This window comes from Gymnodraco acuticeps, unplaced genomic scaffold (assembly GCF_902827175.1).
Source record: "Gymnodraco acuticeps unplaced genomic scaffold, fGymAcu1.1, whole genome shotgun sequence".
Lineage (NCBI taxonomy): Eukaryota > Metazoa > Chordata > Actinopteri > Perciformes > Bathydraconidae > Gymnodraco > Gymnodraco acuticeps.
Window position 1 is genome coordinate 26,569 of NW_022990934.1, and position 13,542 is coordinate 40,110.

Here is a 13,542-nt window from a genome sequence, read left to right on the forward strand (position 1 = left end):
CACACATGCACACACACACACACACATGCACACACACACACACACACACACACACACACACACACACACACACACACACACACACACACACACACACACACACACACACACACACACACACACACACACACACTCAGGAAGCAGCTGTCTCCTCCTGTCAGTCGTGCTGCAGCTCATGTGTCTGGCCCTGTGATACCATCACAACCTGCAGGACGGCTCGACTTACTGCTTTAAATCCAGGCTGAAGAATCTTCTTTTTTACATAATGTATATATTCATATCTCACACTGTAACTTTAATTCACCTGTTATTCATCTTGTATTATCTAATGTGTTTCCAATGTGTCTTAATGCTCTGAATGTCTCTCTGTAAAGCACTTTGAATTGCCTTGTGATGAAAGGTGCTATACATAAACGTGCCTCGACATGAGACAGAGGAAAACTAAATATGCTTCATAAAACACAACTAGTTATAATAATATGTTTATATGTTCATTGAATTCATTTCTTATTTTAACAGTTACCTGTACATCATTTTTATTGAAATGTTATCTTTAATTGTATTAATCTTGTGTGAATCTGTCCTGTTTTTCACTCTCACTCTGTTGCTGCTTAAACTCCTCAATTTCCCCACCGGTATTAATAAAGGTCCATCTGATCTGAGCTTAAAGGTGGGGTGGGTAAGAATGGAGAAAGCAGCTCGAGTGCGCTAGAATCTGAAAGTACAACCGGAAACAATCTGCCCCTTCCCCAGACTTCCTTACAGAGCCCTTCCTCCAACACACACGAACGCGCACATGACCAATGAGGGCAGAGATAAGTTTGTGCACAGATGGAACACTGCCATTTCATAAGCCTTTTCATCTACAAATGTCTGCAAGTGCCAATGACATCATTTTTCTATGTTGTCTTAGACAGCTATGTTCTGTAATTTGTATTTCTCCCTCTGGCATTTTTTTTTTTCTTGTACTGAAACACTGGGTGTGTGAGGTCCAAAAATGTTGTTTGTTGCCTGGCACGGCAGGCAACAAACAACCTTTTTGGACCTCAACTGCCACAGAGGGTTATTTATATACATTTTTGCTGTTGAACAATATTGAATGTTGGTTGAATTGAGTATTGGGAGAATTTGTCAGTCTTACGAGACATGCCACCATTCAAATAAAGCACTTGTCATATGCTGATATCTGGAATGATTTATTGGTCATTGTAACTTTTAACACCAGTTTGTTGTACATTATAATACCAACACACGACATTTGACACTAGATTAGTGTTCATTTTGAACTCCCAGAGGGTTGAGGCTAATGCAAAAATGCAACACCAGCATAATGTGCATTCAACACTATCAGTGTACATTTCTAACTCTTAAAGGTGTTAGATGGGAGAAGATGTATCACTACTGTAGTCTTACTCTACACCAGGACAGTGTAAAATTGAAGCTGCAGCCAACACTGTTAGTGTTGTTATCGGCGTTGGTGTTCAGTGTTGGTGTTCACATCTTACACTCTTAGTGTTGGTATAGTAACACTATGATAGTGTTATATTGAAACCACCAGCAAAGTGTTAATTTAACACTTTGCTGGTGGTTTCAATATAAACTCTTTCATAGTGTTAAAATGAACTACATGGGTGTTGGATTTTAGATTTCAAATTTGCTGTGAAGGCTGACAGGCAGGTAGGCCATCCAGTTACTTTAGCCGGCTCAGATGATTGGTCGTGCTTTCTACAGCGCTACGGCTTCCACAGATGACATTTTATGGATTTTTTGTCAAAGCATTTTTTTTATCTTTAATACTTTAATGCTTCTTAGGTAACATGAAGCTGTCTTTGGCTCTTTTCTGCTGTAGCAACAGTGTTGCCAGCTCCATAGTAAGGAAAGTAGCTATTGGCTGTCCGAAAAGTCGCCAGAAGTCCCTAAACGACTTTATCGCCTAATTTGCATATCATGTAATGGCGGTAAAAAAAATGTTCCACCCCTAAAAGGATCAAAACTTGAAACCACCAAATCCAGACGACAGTAGATCAGAAATGTCTCTATTAGACAAAGTAGAAAGTAGAAATCTCCCTTACAATAAAGGTAGTATGCCCGTGTGTCATCTCCAATAAATGGCTTCAAGCATCCTTTAATATTTATTATAGTGTGACAGTGAAGAATCATTTACATTGTACATTTAAATCCCGCTCAAAACCAGGACGGCTTGGCGCGGGAGGGTGTGGCTGTCTCTTCTCTGCTCTGACTGCAGCTGAGCTGCTGCGGGAGGCAACTAGCGCCTGTGAGTACTATGGGAGGGCAGAGGGGCTCACGACAGCACCCGCGGCTTGGTAACTGTAGAATACGTGAGTCTCCAAACACCAGAAAAGTCCTTAATAACACCATTGCAAGTCGTTAGTCGCTTTTGACCAAAATAAGTAGCCGGAGAGTGTTTGGAAAGCTGCCGAATGTTGGCAACGCTGTGTAGCAATGTAAATGTCCCCTCTGTGGGACGAATAAAGGTATTCTGACTCTGATTCTGAAATACAAAGGATATAAACAAAGGTATTTGAACATAAATATGTAAACAGCTGTTTCTCATGTCGTTATTGTCCTTATTAACACCCCCTCCTCACCGTACGGAAACTCTGGATCCTGGTCTGTTTGTATCGGGGTTGCCTTTAGGACCCTGGGGACGGAGAGCTCAGTCAGGCGGGGGTCAGAGGTCGGACACAGTCTGGAGGTTGCGTCTGAACCAGGAAGTAGAACCAGCTGACGAATCAAACCCTGAACACAGAGGACAGGAAGTTAAAATATCTGGAGAAATCTTCGATCCAATCGGACATTTCTTGACCCTAAAACTCCTGATCAGACTCACAGAGAATCTTCCTCTCAGCCTCCTCCGGCTGCCGATGAAGATCCTGGATCCTCTGGTGCTCAGAGCGCTGGGGAACGACTGGACCTGCTTACTGGGAGACAGGGTTGAGATCATCTAGATTCTATATTATATGATCATGTTAGTGAGTTTCATCATTTAGCATAGGGTCTTATCTGTGATCCTCTCCAGAATGGAAGTAGTCATCACATACAGAGCATCAACTAGTTCCTGAACAGTGTCCTTCACATGCTGATATCCAAGAGAGGGAGTTACACAGTCACAAGATGGAGGGATAGAAAGCCGTATTCAATGTTTACTTCAGATTAGCTCCACATCAGAAATGAGCATGCTTGATGTCTATCTCCATAGAGGCTGAATCATCAGATTAATCACATAGCTATCATATAATAATTCCTTACATTTATTATAGCGCTTTTCCAGATGCTCAAAGCGCTTTACAAATACACATTACACATATTTTTTATACATGCAATGGTCACTGATGCTCTTCTAGGTAATCACACATCCTGTCATGTTCACAGCTACAGTTGGGATACCTTTGTTAGCATGTGCTCTCATGTTGGAGGAGGACATTCAGGATTTTCCCAACAGAAATAGTGCAAGAAGTCTACATACATGTAAATAGAATATGATATGTACAAGAACAGAATATTAAATTAAATAATGTACATTAAGACAACATGAATGACTCTCTATGTGTAATAAGTAATGTGTTGTGTTGGAGACTCACAGCTCCAGAGGGAGTCCACAGTCGACGGTCAGCGTGGCGTAATGTCCGCTGACGGCTAGAACCAGAGTGTGCCAGCGGTTATCATCCAGCGCCACGTCCTTAAAGCTGACCCGGCTGCGAGCTCCAGAACCAGGTCCAGAGACCAGGAGGTGGAGACGCCTCTCTGAGACCCTCAGCCCCAGAACCAGAGAGTCAGACGTCTCCTCCAGCACCGAGAAGAGGTACTCACTCCTCTAGAAACACACAGAAACGGGTTCAAACCAGACCGGACCACATCTTCTGGTTCAGTTGGTTCACAAAGGAGAGCTTCTGTCTAACTTTATTAAATCGTGGAACCCTGTATCTCTGATGTTAGTGTGTTGTTATGGTGGGCTGATTCTGTGAGAGACTCTATGAATCAGCCCACCATAACAACACATTAACATCGTCTCTGAACCCAACCATGTCCTGAACAGAGACTATAACATGTTTTCATCAAATGAGAGTTACAGGGACTCAGTTAGACTGAAGCTCTACTTGGGCACCAGTCAGTCCTTACATTTAGGGAGTTCAATCCCAGATCTGATGCACAATAGAAGAGGGTCTTGAGCATGTTGTCTTTAGTGAGTTATCGTCTTTCACCCTTTTATCTTGTCCTAATATTTTATTGATGTTGCTAATGGAGCTGCTGTGATGTAAGAATCATTTGAGATGATCTGAGATTACAGTTGAATCTCCACTGTCTCACCTTCTTCAGCCTCTGGATCTTGATGGTGGCGACCAATGAGAATTCAGCGGGGAAGAAGTCACAGTTGGTGAAGATTTGGGAGGCGGAGAAACTCAACGCTGTCGCCGCAGCGCCAGCCAATCGGAGACCTCGAGAGCCTTTGGACTGAACCATCTGCACCTGATTGGTCAGTTTGGATCAATTATTTGTTAATTAACAACCATTATATATTTCTATATATGTATTTAGGCATTTTTAAAAGGTAGGAATATTAGCCAATCAGAGGAAGAGTAGGGTGAGGCCTAACTTTGCCAAAGTACTAAATATTTCATTAAGGGGAATGTCCCATAATGCACCTCAGTGTAATTGTTACCATGTGTTTCTATTACTTGCATGGAGAATGTGTACTTTCAGAACAATGGTTGTTTGTTTTGTTAATTGGCCATTTTCCACCTGTCCTACCTGAGGGGGCGGGGCTTGTCCTGGGCGAATCAGAGCTCTGTCCAGCAGGTCAAGAGGAAGCAGATCTTTGGAGGAAACAAGGGTAACTTGGTGTCATGTTGCCAATGATAGACTTTGTCTCTATTTTCAGGACCCGACCGGAATTAGTGTAATCACTGCAGATGTTATATAACAGCTGTTTTGATCAGATCAGGACGTTTTCCTCTGACTATGATTGATGGTCGGCTGGATAAAGATTTCTATCTGTTCTCAGAGATTATCCTCTGCAGAGTTTATTTTTATCACCTCAGATTGATTCATCTACCTGTGGCTTTAGCATCTATCTAGAAATGCAATCAAAGGCGTGTGGAGTTACAGATATCAGCTTCTTCCTGTAACACCAACGCTATCTTTCCTGTGTGATTGAGTAGAGCGGTTTTATGAGGAAGGTTTGTGAAAGAAACAAAGCCCTGAATTTGGACCTCTTGAGTTCTCTGACACAATGACAGAGTGAAGAAAAATGTATGAGGTCACTGAGCAAATAACAGATTCATGAACGTAATGACAGAGGAGCAAAGTATTGTGTACAGCGTAGCACACGAAGAAATGTTGTACCGTACGAAGGAACACACAAAAGAGTACATACTGTGTCACGTTAGGAAAAGAGAGAACGTACAGAGTAATGTGTAAGACATACGGAGAAAGTACCGTGTTTCAGAGTAATGTACGGAGTAATGTGTGAAACATACGGAGAACGTACCGTGTTTCAGAGTAATGTACGGGGTAATGTGTGAAACATACGGAGAACGTACCGTGTTTCAGAGTAATGTACGGGGTAATATGTGAAACATACGGAGAACGTACCATGTTTCAGAGTAATGTACGGGGTAATGTGTGAAACATACGGAGAACGTACCGTGTTTCAGAGTAATGTACGGAGTAATGTGTGAAACATACGGAGAACGTACCGTGTTTCAGAGTAATGTACGGGGTAATGTGTGAAACATACGGAGAACGTACCGAGTTTCAGAGTAATGTACGGGGTAATGTGTGAAACATACGGAGAACGTACCGTGTTTCAGATTAATGTACGGAGTAATGTGTGAAACACACGGAGAACGTACCGTGTTTCAGAGTAATGTACGGAGTAATGTGTGAAACACACGGAGAACGTACCGTGTTTCAGAGTAATATACGGAGTAATGTGTGAAACATACGGAGAACGTACCGAGTTTCAGAGTAATGTACGGGGTAATGTGTGAAACATACGGAGAAGATACCGTGTTTCAGAGTAATGTACGGAGTAATGTGTGAAACACACGGAGAACTTACCGAGTTTCAGAGTAATGTACGGGGTAATGTGTAAAACATACGGAGAACGTACCGTGTTTCAGAGTAATGTACGGGGTAATGTGTGAAACATACGGAGAACGTACCGTGTTTCAGAGTAATGTACGGGGTAATGTGTGAAACATACGGAGAACGTACCGTGTTTCAGAGTAATATACGGGGTAATGTGTGAAACATACGGAGAACGTACCATGTTTCAGAGTAATGTACGGGGTAATGTGTGAAACATACGGAGAACGTACCGAGTTTCAGAGTAATGTACGGGGTAATGTGTGAAACACACGGAGAACGTACCGTGTTTCAGAGTAATGTACGGAGTAATGTGTGAAACACACGGAGAACGTACCGTGTTTCAGAGTAATGTACGGGGTAATGTGTGAAACATACGGAGAACGTACCGTGTTTCAGAGTAATGTACGGGGTAATGTGTGAAACATACGGAGAACGTACCGTGTTTCAGAGTAATGTACGGGGTAATGTGTGAAACACACGGAGAACGTACCGTGTTTCAGAGTAATGTACGGAGTAATGTGTGAAACATACGGAGAACGTACCGAGTTTCAGAGTAATGTACGGGGTAATGTGTGAAACACACGGAGAACGTACCGTGTTTCAGAGTAATGTACGGGGTAATGTGTGAAACATACGGAGAACGTACCGTGTTTCAGAGTAATGTGTGAAACATACGGAGAACGTACCGTGTTTCAGAGTAATGTACGGAGTAATGTGTGAAACATATAGAGAACGTACCGAGTTTCAGAGTAATGCACGGAGTAATGTGTGAAACATACGGAGAACGTACCGTGTTTCAGAGTAATGTACAGGGTAATGTGTGAAACATATGGAGAACGTACCGAGTTTCAGAGTAATGTACGGAGTAATGTGTGAAACATACGGAGAACGTACCGTGTTTCAGAGTAATGTACGGAGTAATGTGTGAAACATACGGAGAATGTACCGTGTTTCAGAGTAATGTACGGAGTAATGTGTGAAACATACGGAGAACGTACCGTGTTTCAGAGTAATGTACGGGGTAATGTGTGAAACATACGGAGAACGTACCGTGTTTCAATGATATTGGAGAAAGCAAAGCTGAGTGCAGGATTTGTAAAATACAAATAACCTTCAGAGCAGGTTTTTTTTTGTGGTAACCACTCAGGATTTACTGCCAGAGGTGGGAGAAATTCAGATCTTGTACTTGAGTAAAAGTATCAGAGTGTAGGAATACTCGGTTACAATGAAAAGTCCTGCATTCAAAATGTTACAAGTAAAAGCAGAAAATTATTAGCATCAAAATATAGTTAAAGTACCACCGGCAGAGGGATCTAGATGCAGGTGTTCTTTTCCCCATAGAGCCTGCTCGCTGCACATTATCCCTTGCATGAAGATAGATTGTGGGTCCCTTACAACATGTTGTACACAGTGGAAATAAACATTGTGGTCACCTCAACATCAGGGATCTTATACACTAAACTCCTTCTGAATCAAACCGCCACGGTAGCCTTACCTTACTGATCCCTCTTCAAATAGAAAAAAACACGTTACTTTACCAGCAGAGAGAAAAAGGATTATTAAATTATGAATGAGACTAATAAAGAGCAGTTTGATTATTAAGTATTATTCTGTTGATGGATGTCATTACATTTGGTGAAAAGCACATAATGACTTGTTAAAGACTCGGTTTTTCAAAGTTTAGGACTTGGACTTGACTTGAACTTGCCCATCCTGATTTGAGACTTTACTCGGACTTGAGTGCAAAGACTTGAGACTTACTTGTGACTTTCAAAACAATGACTTGGTCCCACCTCTGACCTCTCACCACTAACTACAGTACGGACTGCTGAGTTATACACCGAATAACAGAGAGATTCATGAAGCAACGTACGGATTCATATGTGTTTTATGTTGCTATACATTGTTAAAATGTTGTGTTTGAGGGTCATGATATATTGAGGACGTTGTAAGGCAGCAGCAACAAGAAGCTCAACTCTTATTAGAAACCGTGAAGCCCAGGTACTACAGTCAGAATGCTGTGAAAGGTGAGCGAGGTGAAAGGAAAAAGGTTTCATCTTTGTCTCCTGACTGCGGTTTAGTTTGTATCTGGAATTCCCCTTTAAGGCCCTCTGTGTGTTTAGTTGCTGCAGCCGGATCAATGGAGGATGAATGGAGGGAGGAGACGACACAGAAACAGAGCTCACATTTCAAAGACTAAAAAAAAACACACAAAGCTGCAGAAAAACTTCTGAAACACCGGCCGTTCAGAGAGACTTCATTCAACTCTGAGGAGCCTCAGCTCTTACATGTGAACCAGAATCTACCACCAAGCTAGGCTAGCAGTTTCTCCCTGCTTCAAGTCTTTGTGCTAAGTTAGGCTAAGAGTTCCGTACTGCTTCAACTCTTTGTGCTAAGCTAAGCTAGCAGTTCTCCCTAATTCAAGTCTTTGTGCGAAGAAGCTAGTTTTACTCTGCCTCTATCTTTGAGCTAAGCTAGGCTAGCAGTTTCCCCCTGCTTCAAGTATTTGTGCAAAGCTAGGCTAACCGTTTTCCTCTGCTTCAAGTCTTTGTGCTAAGAAGCTAATTGTCTCTGCCTCTATCTTTGAGCTAAGCGAAGCAAGCAGTTACCCCTGGCCTGTAGTGTTATTCTAAGCTAGGCTAACAGTTTCCCCCTGCTTCAAGTCTTTGTGCTAAGCTAGGCTAGCAGTTCCCTACTGCTTCAAGTCTTTATGCTAAGCTAGGCTTGCAGTTTTCCCCTGCTTCAAGTCTTTGAGCTAATACATTTGTTGTCCTCTGCCTGTAGTGTTATGCTAAGCTAGGCTAGCAGTTTCCCAGTGTTTCCTGTCTTCGTGCTAAGCTATGCTAAACACCTCCATCTGACTGACCCGGGGGAACTGACGTATTGATGTTTTAATTATATTTGGTTTTTCTACTCTGTAAACCTCTCTTTATAGCCAATAATAACACCTGTAGACATGTAAGGTGTTTCTCTATGTTTCTCTGTGTTTCTATCCATGTTTCTCTCCATGTTTCTCTGTGTTTCTCTCTGAAGGCTTCTCAATATTCTAATTTCCCCTCCTCGACTCCTCGGTCCTCCGGTAGTGACCCGGAAATGGATTTCAGCGCGCCATGTTGAAGGACATCTAATTTCTCTAAATGCACATCAAGGACTGAGCATCGAGCATCGAGGAGGCTCTCTGGAGGAGCTATAACCGAGGATACACTGGACTTATCTCAGCCAATCACAGCTCTGCATGCATCACCTGGATATTATTTTAGTAACTGCTTTCATCGCGATGCGATGTTTCCAGAGAGAACAGCTGTGAGGTCCGTGCAGAAAGCAGAGCAGTGTGTATAATATATATCACTCAGTATAACAGCCCTAATCTCTTTATTTGCTTTAGTTTAGTAGATATCTACAAACAAAGAGTCGATATTTTTCTAAGACCATTTAGTGCTTCACGTAATTTCAATTCCCCATTTCAGCGACCAGAGAGAGGGGGGGATATATCCAGTCTCTGATTGTGTTACGTTATTATGAGAGTGCTCTCATACTTTAAATTGTATATAAATATATGTGTGTGTATTTGTAGCCTGTTATTGTCTCATTACACCGCACTGTGAATGAATCAAAGTAAATATAGAAGTGGTCATGAACACATCTGTCCATCAGACAGAGGGCTGCTGTGCCTCCTGTCATCATTAATGGACGTCTCTTTAAAATGACCGCTCAGAGGAGAGGAGTTCTCATTTCTCTAACCGCCTGCTGCTTCCCCTCCTCTCTCCTCGGCTCCCCTCCTCAGTCCTCCGCTCGCATCTCCTGTGGGCGGGACTAAGTCTCGAGGATAGGAGTCGAGGATAAGAGTCGAGGAGGGGAAATTAGAGTATTGAGAAACCTCTTATGTGTTTCTCCGTGTTTCTCCATGTTTCTCTGTGTTTCGTGTTTCTCTGTGTTTCGTGTTTCTCTGTGTTTCGTGTTTCTCCGTGTTTCTCTGTGTTCCGTGTTTCTCTGTGTTTCGTGTTTCTCTGTGTTTCGTGTTTCTCCGTGTTTCGTGTTTCTCCGTGTGTCTCTGTGTTCCGTGTTTCTCTGTGTTTCGTGTTTCTCCGTGTTTCGTGTTTCTCTGTGTTCCGTATTTCTCTGGTACCTGTGCAGGCTCTCCAGCTCTGAACCGAGTTGATGAGCAACATCAGGCTGAGCAACAGGCAGCGGAGCGCCAACATCCCGCCAAGAGACGTCGGTTCAATTCCCCTCAGTCGCTCCCTGCCATCATCTTCAACCGGCCAATCAGAGCCTCCGATCTTCCTCTTCTTCTTCGGTATTCAAACGTCTGTGTTGCAAACAGAACATCAATGAAAAACCATCCTCTGAGTTTGTGTCAGCAGCTCTAAAATGACATGAGTTACTCTAATCGTAAAACTGAGATATTTATTGATCCTAATTTGGGAAATGCTTGCATTACAGCAGCATAAAAAGACATGTGTGGCATTTGTAGAATACAAATTAAAAGACTACAAATAAACATTCCAAAATGTAAACATCTCAATAGAAATAAAATAGCATTACAAAAAGTAGCTCACTGATAGTATGGCGTGCAAAATAATATGTTATCAGGGGTGTTTCTATAAAGTTATAGTATGAGTACTGTGTTTCTGATCTTGTTTATAAGATATATCAACAACAACATGACGTAAACAAGATGTCTCCGCGGACGTAAACAACAACGTGACGTCGGAGCTCCGTAAAAACAAAGCTGTCTCTGCCGTCTGACGCTCGGTTTGATACTCATATTTCTGGAGGAATTATACAGTTTTTGACGAACAGAAATATTGTTTTCTGGCATCACTTTAACATTTTTCGGGGAAAGTCTGCATTTTGGTTTGCGGGCGCACGGACGCCCGGCTAACAGGAGCATCTTCATCACCTTGCACGTCTCAAAGTTGACAAAAAGAAAGTTAACTAAAAAATTGTTGACTAAAAAGAAAATGTTTACCAAAAAATGATTGACTAAAATAAATTGACCAAAAAAAGAAAGTGTGATCACATTGTTAAAATAAGACCATAAAACCTTTAAGTTTCCAACAACAGAGACAGTTGTTCAGCTTTATAATCCTGAACGTCACCAAGCGCTCCGTCCCAGCACAATATTTAGGAAAATGTATTGATTGCTTTTTTCTACATTGCATCCATAAGACACTGTTTACACACGGACCTGTCATGTGACTGTATCAACATATAAGGGTCAGAAAGGAGAAATCAAACCTGAGAGGAATCCAGTCTTCAGAAAGATCCAAAGTGTCTTTAATCCTCTTGTATGAGTCTCAGTCCCTCAGTCATCGGTCCTGGGTCTCCACTTCCTCACATTGTGGTCCAATCTTCAATCAGAAGTTGTTTTTTTAAATGAAAAGCAACATTTTAACCAAATATTCCACCTGTGGTGTTTCCCCTTCAGAGCTTTAATCTGTAATCCAGGTGAGCTTCAGTTTGAAAATGTCCTCATGATGGAAATCCAGGTGAAGGTAAAGAGAGTGAACTTCCTAAAATCCTCTCGTTGGTTTTCCATCATCTGCAGAGTCCACCTGTCCGTCCGTCCTCTGAGGAAACATGAACACTCACACACTCTCACACACACACACACACACACACACACACACACACACACACACACACACACACACACACACACTCAGCATGTTTGAAAAGCTTCAGATGGAAATCTTCAAAGAGTGTAAACCTTTAGAAGTGTGTGTGTGTGTGTGTGTGTGTGTGTGTGTGTGTGTGTGTGTGTGTGTGTGTGTGTGTGTGTGTGTGTGTGTGTGTGTGCATAATGGTGTTCAGGTGAGTTTCCCTGCAGGTGAGTCGCTCGCTCGCCCTCATTTACAGATGAAACAGTGGGAGGAGCAGAGAGAGAGAGGGCTGAGAGGAAAAATATGAGCTTTAAAAATATGAAAGATTTTTTGAAATATATGTAAAGATGTACATAATATATATCAATATATCTTATATAAAAGTATAACAATATATATAGTTTATAGATGTATAAATAAAGGAACACATTTGTGCAAAAGTGAAAGTATAATGATGGTATATAAATATGCAGTTAATAAAATATGACTATTTATGGTTTATCCTCAAAAATCAAGTGCAGCGGAGAGGAAATCCCCCCCCCCCCCACACACACACACACACACACACACACACACACACACACACACCTGTTTGAATTGTGGTGATGTTGTTGATAGCGTCTGAGCCTGAGTGTTTACTCAGACAGGTTAAGCTGGATGTGAAAGAAACTCAAGCTGACATGATCTCAAATGATCCCCGGTTAAATCTGAACCTGGTGTGTGTGTGTGTGCAACCCTGTCTCCCAAAAATTACGTTCCCACAGAACTAAACTGCATTCTGAATTACGTTTAGCTTGAAACGTATTTACTCCCACGTTACGTTCGTTATGAACGTATCTAAAATACGTTTATTTTCTACATATCTTCTAGAAACATATTTTCTCCCACGTTACGTTCCTTATGAACGTATCTTAAATACGTTTATTTTCTACATATCTTTGCCATTTATTGTCTTGCTTATAATAATGATAATAGTCATTTATAAATATCATTTTAGAGCACACCTTTGAAATCGAGAATCAGGCTCGATATATGGTTACATTAAAATCAGTAGGCGAGGCTGTAATTTCGCCAGCTGTTACTCTCATGAGCGAGGCAGAAAATAATAGTTTTAACATGACAAAAAGCTGCTGTGTCGTTTACCTCAAACATTAAAACAAATCCAGAGTTACGTGTTTCTGTACTTCCTCTAAGAAGAAAAGACAGTAAAAGAAGAGCTCTGTGGCTTCAGGCTTGATCGCCGTTCAAATGACAGCGTTGGTTTCCCCAAAAGTGGGCGGGGCTGTAAAGTGACGTAGATTTTACTATCATCTATTATTCAAAACCATTCTATTTATTCTAACGTAAATTACATGCCAGTGTTTTATCTTTTTATTTATTTGTTTTTATTTTAAATCGTATAAATGTCTGTGAGGAAAATAAATGGGGTTTAGAGCCTCAAAATACTGAAATCTGTATTTTTTAAAATCTTTTCCTTCTAATTTGTTATTCTTTTCTAAATAACACACTGTTATTTACTCAACAATAACACACAATTATCCTTGTTTTTATTTATTTGTTTAATTCTATAATCTTGGGCTTTTTAGCCGTAAATAAAGTCACCAGAAACAGACGGGACATTTCGAGATTTAGGATGGCCGAAGACACTACACTACCCATAATCCCCAGCTATCGTTTGGGACTACAGTCCCATTGACTAACCCCGTGATGTTGGAGTGGCAGTGCGCCAAGGTTACGCCGAGCGTCAAGCTCTTTGAAATGGAACGAAACCACGGCAGACTATTCAAAACTGGACTCGAACGCCCCCCGAGAAATACACATGCTG

At 41.5% G+C, this 13,542-nt stretch overlaps 1 protein-coding gene across 1 annotated transcript in view; it reads right to left on the reverse strand.

Moving 5' to 3' along the window:
- Positions 1-11,663, reverse strand: part of LOC117558204 (thrombospondin-type laminin G domain and EAR repeat-containing protein-like) — a gene marked incomplete at its 3' end in the record, with an annotated part of 36,075 nt that extends 24,412 nt beyond the window's left edge. The window contains 7 exon segments of the mRNA XM_034234229.1: positions 2,610-2,760; positions 2,852-2,942; positions 3,603-3,835; positions 4,330-4,488; positions 4,771-4,835; positions 10,238-10,420; positions 11,353-11,663. Of these exon segments, the coding sequence (XP_034090120.1) occupies positions 2,610-2,760; positions 2,852-2,942; positions 3,603-3,835; positions 4,330-4,488; positions 4,771-4,835; positions 10,238-10,313 (775 nt within the window).
- Positions 11,664-13,542: the final 1,879 nt, after the last annotated feature.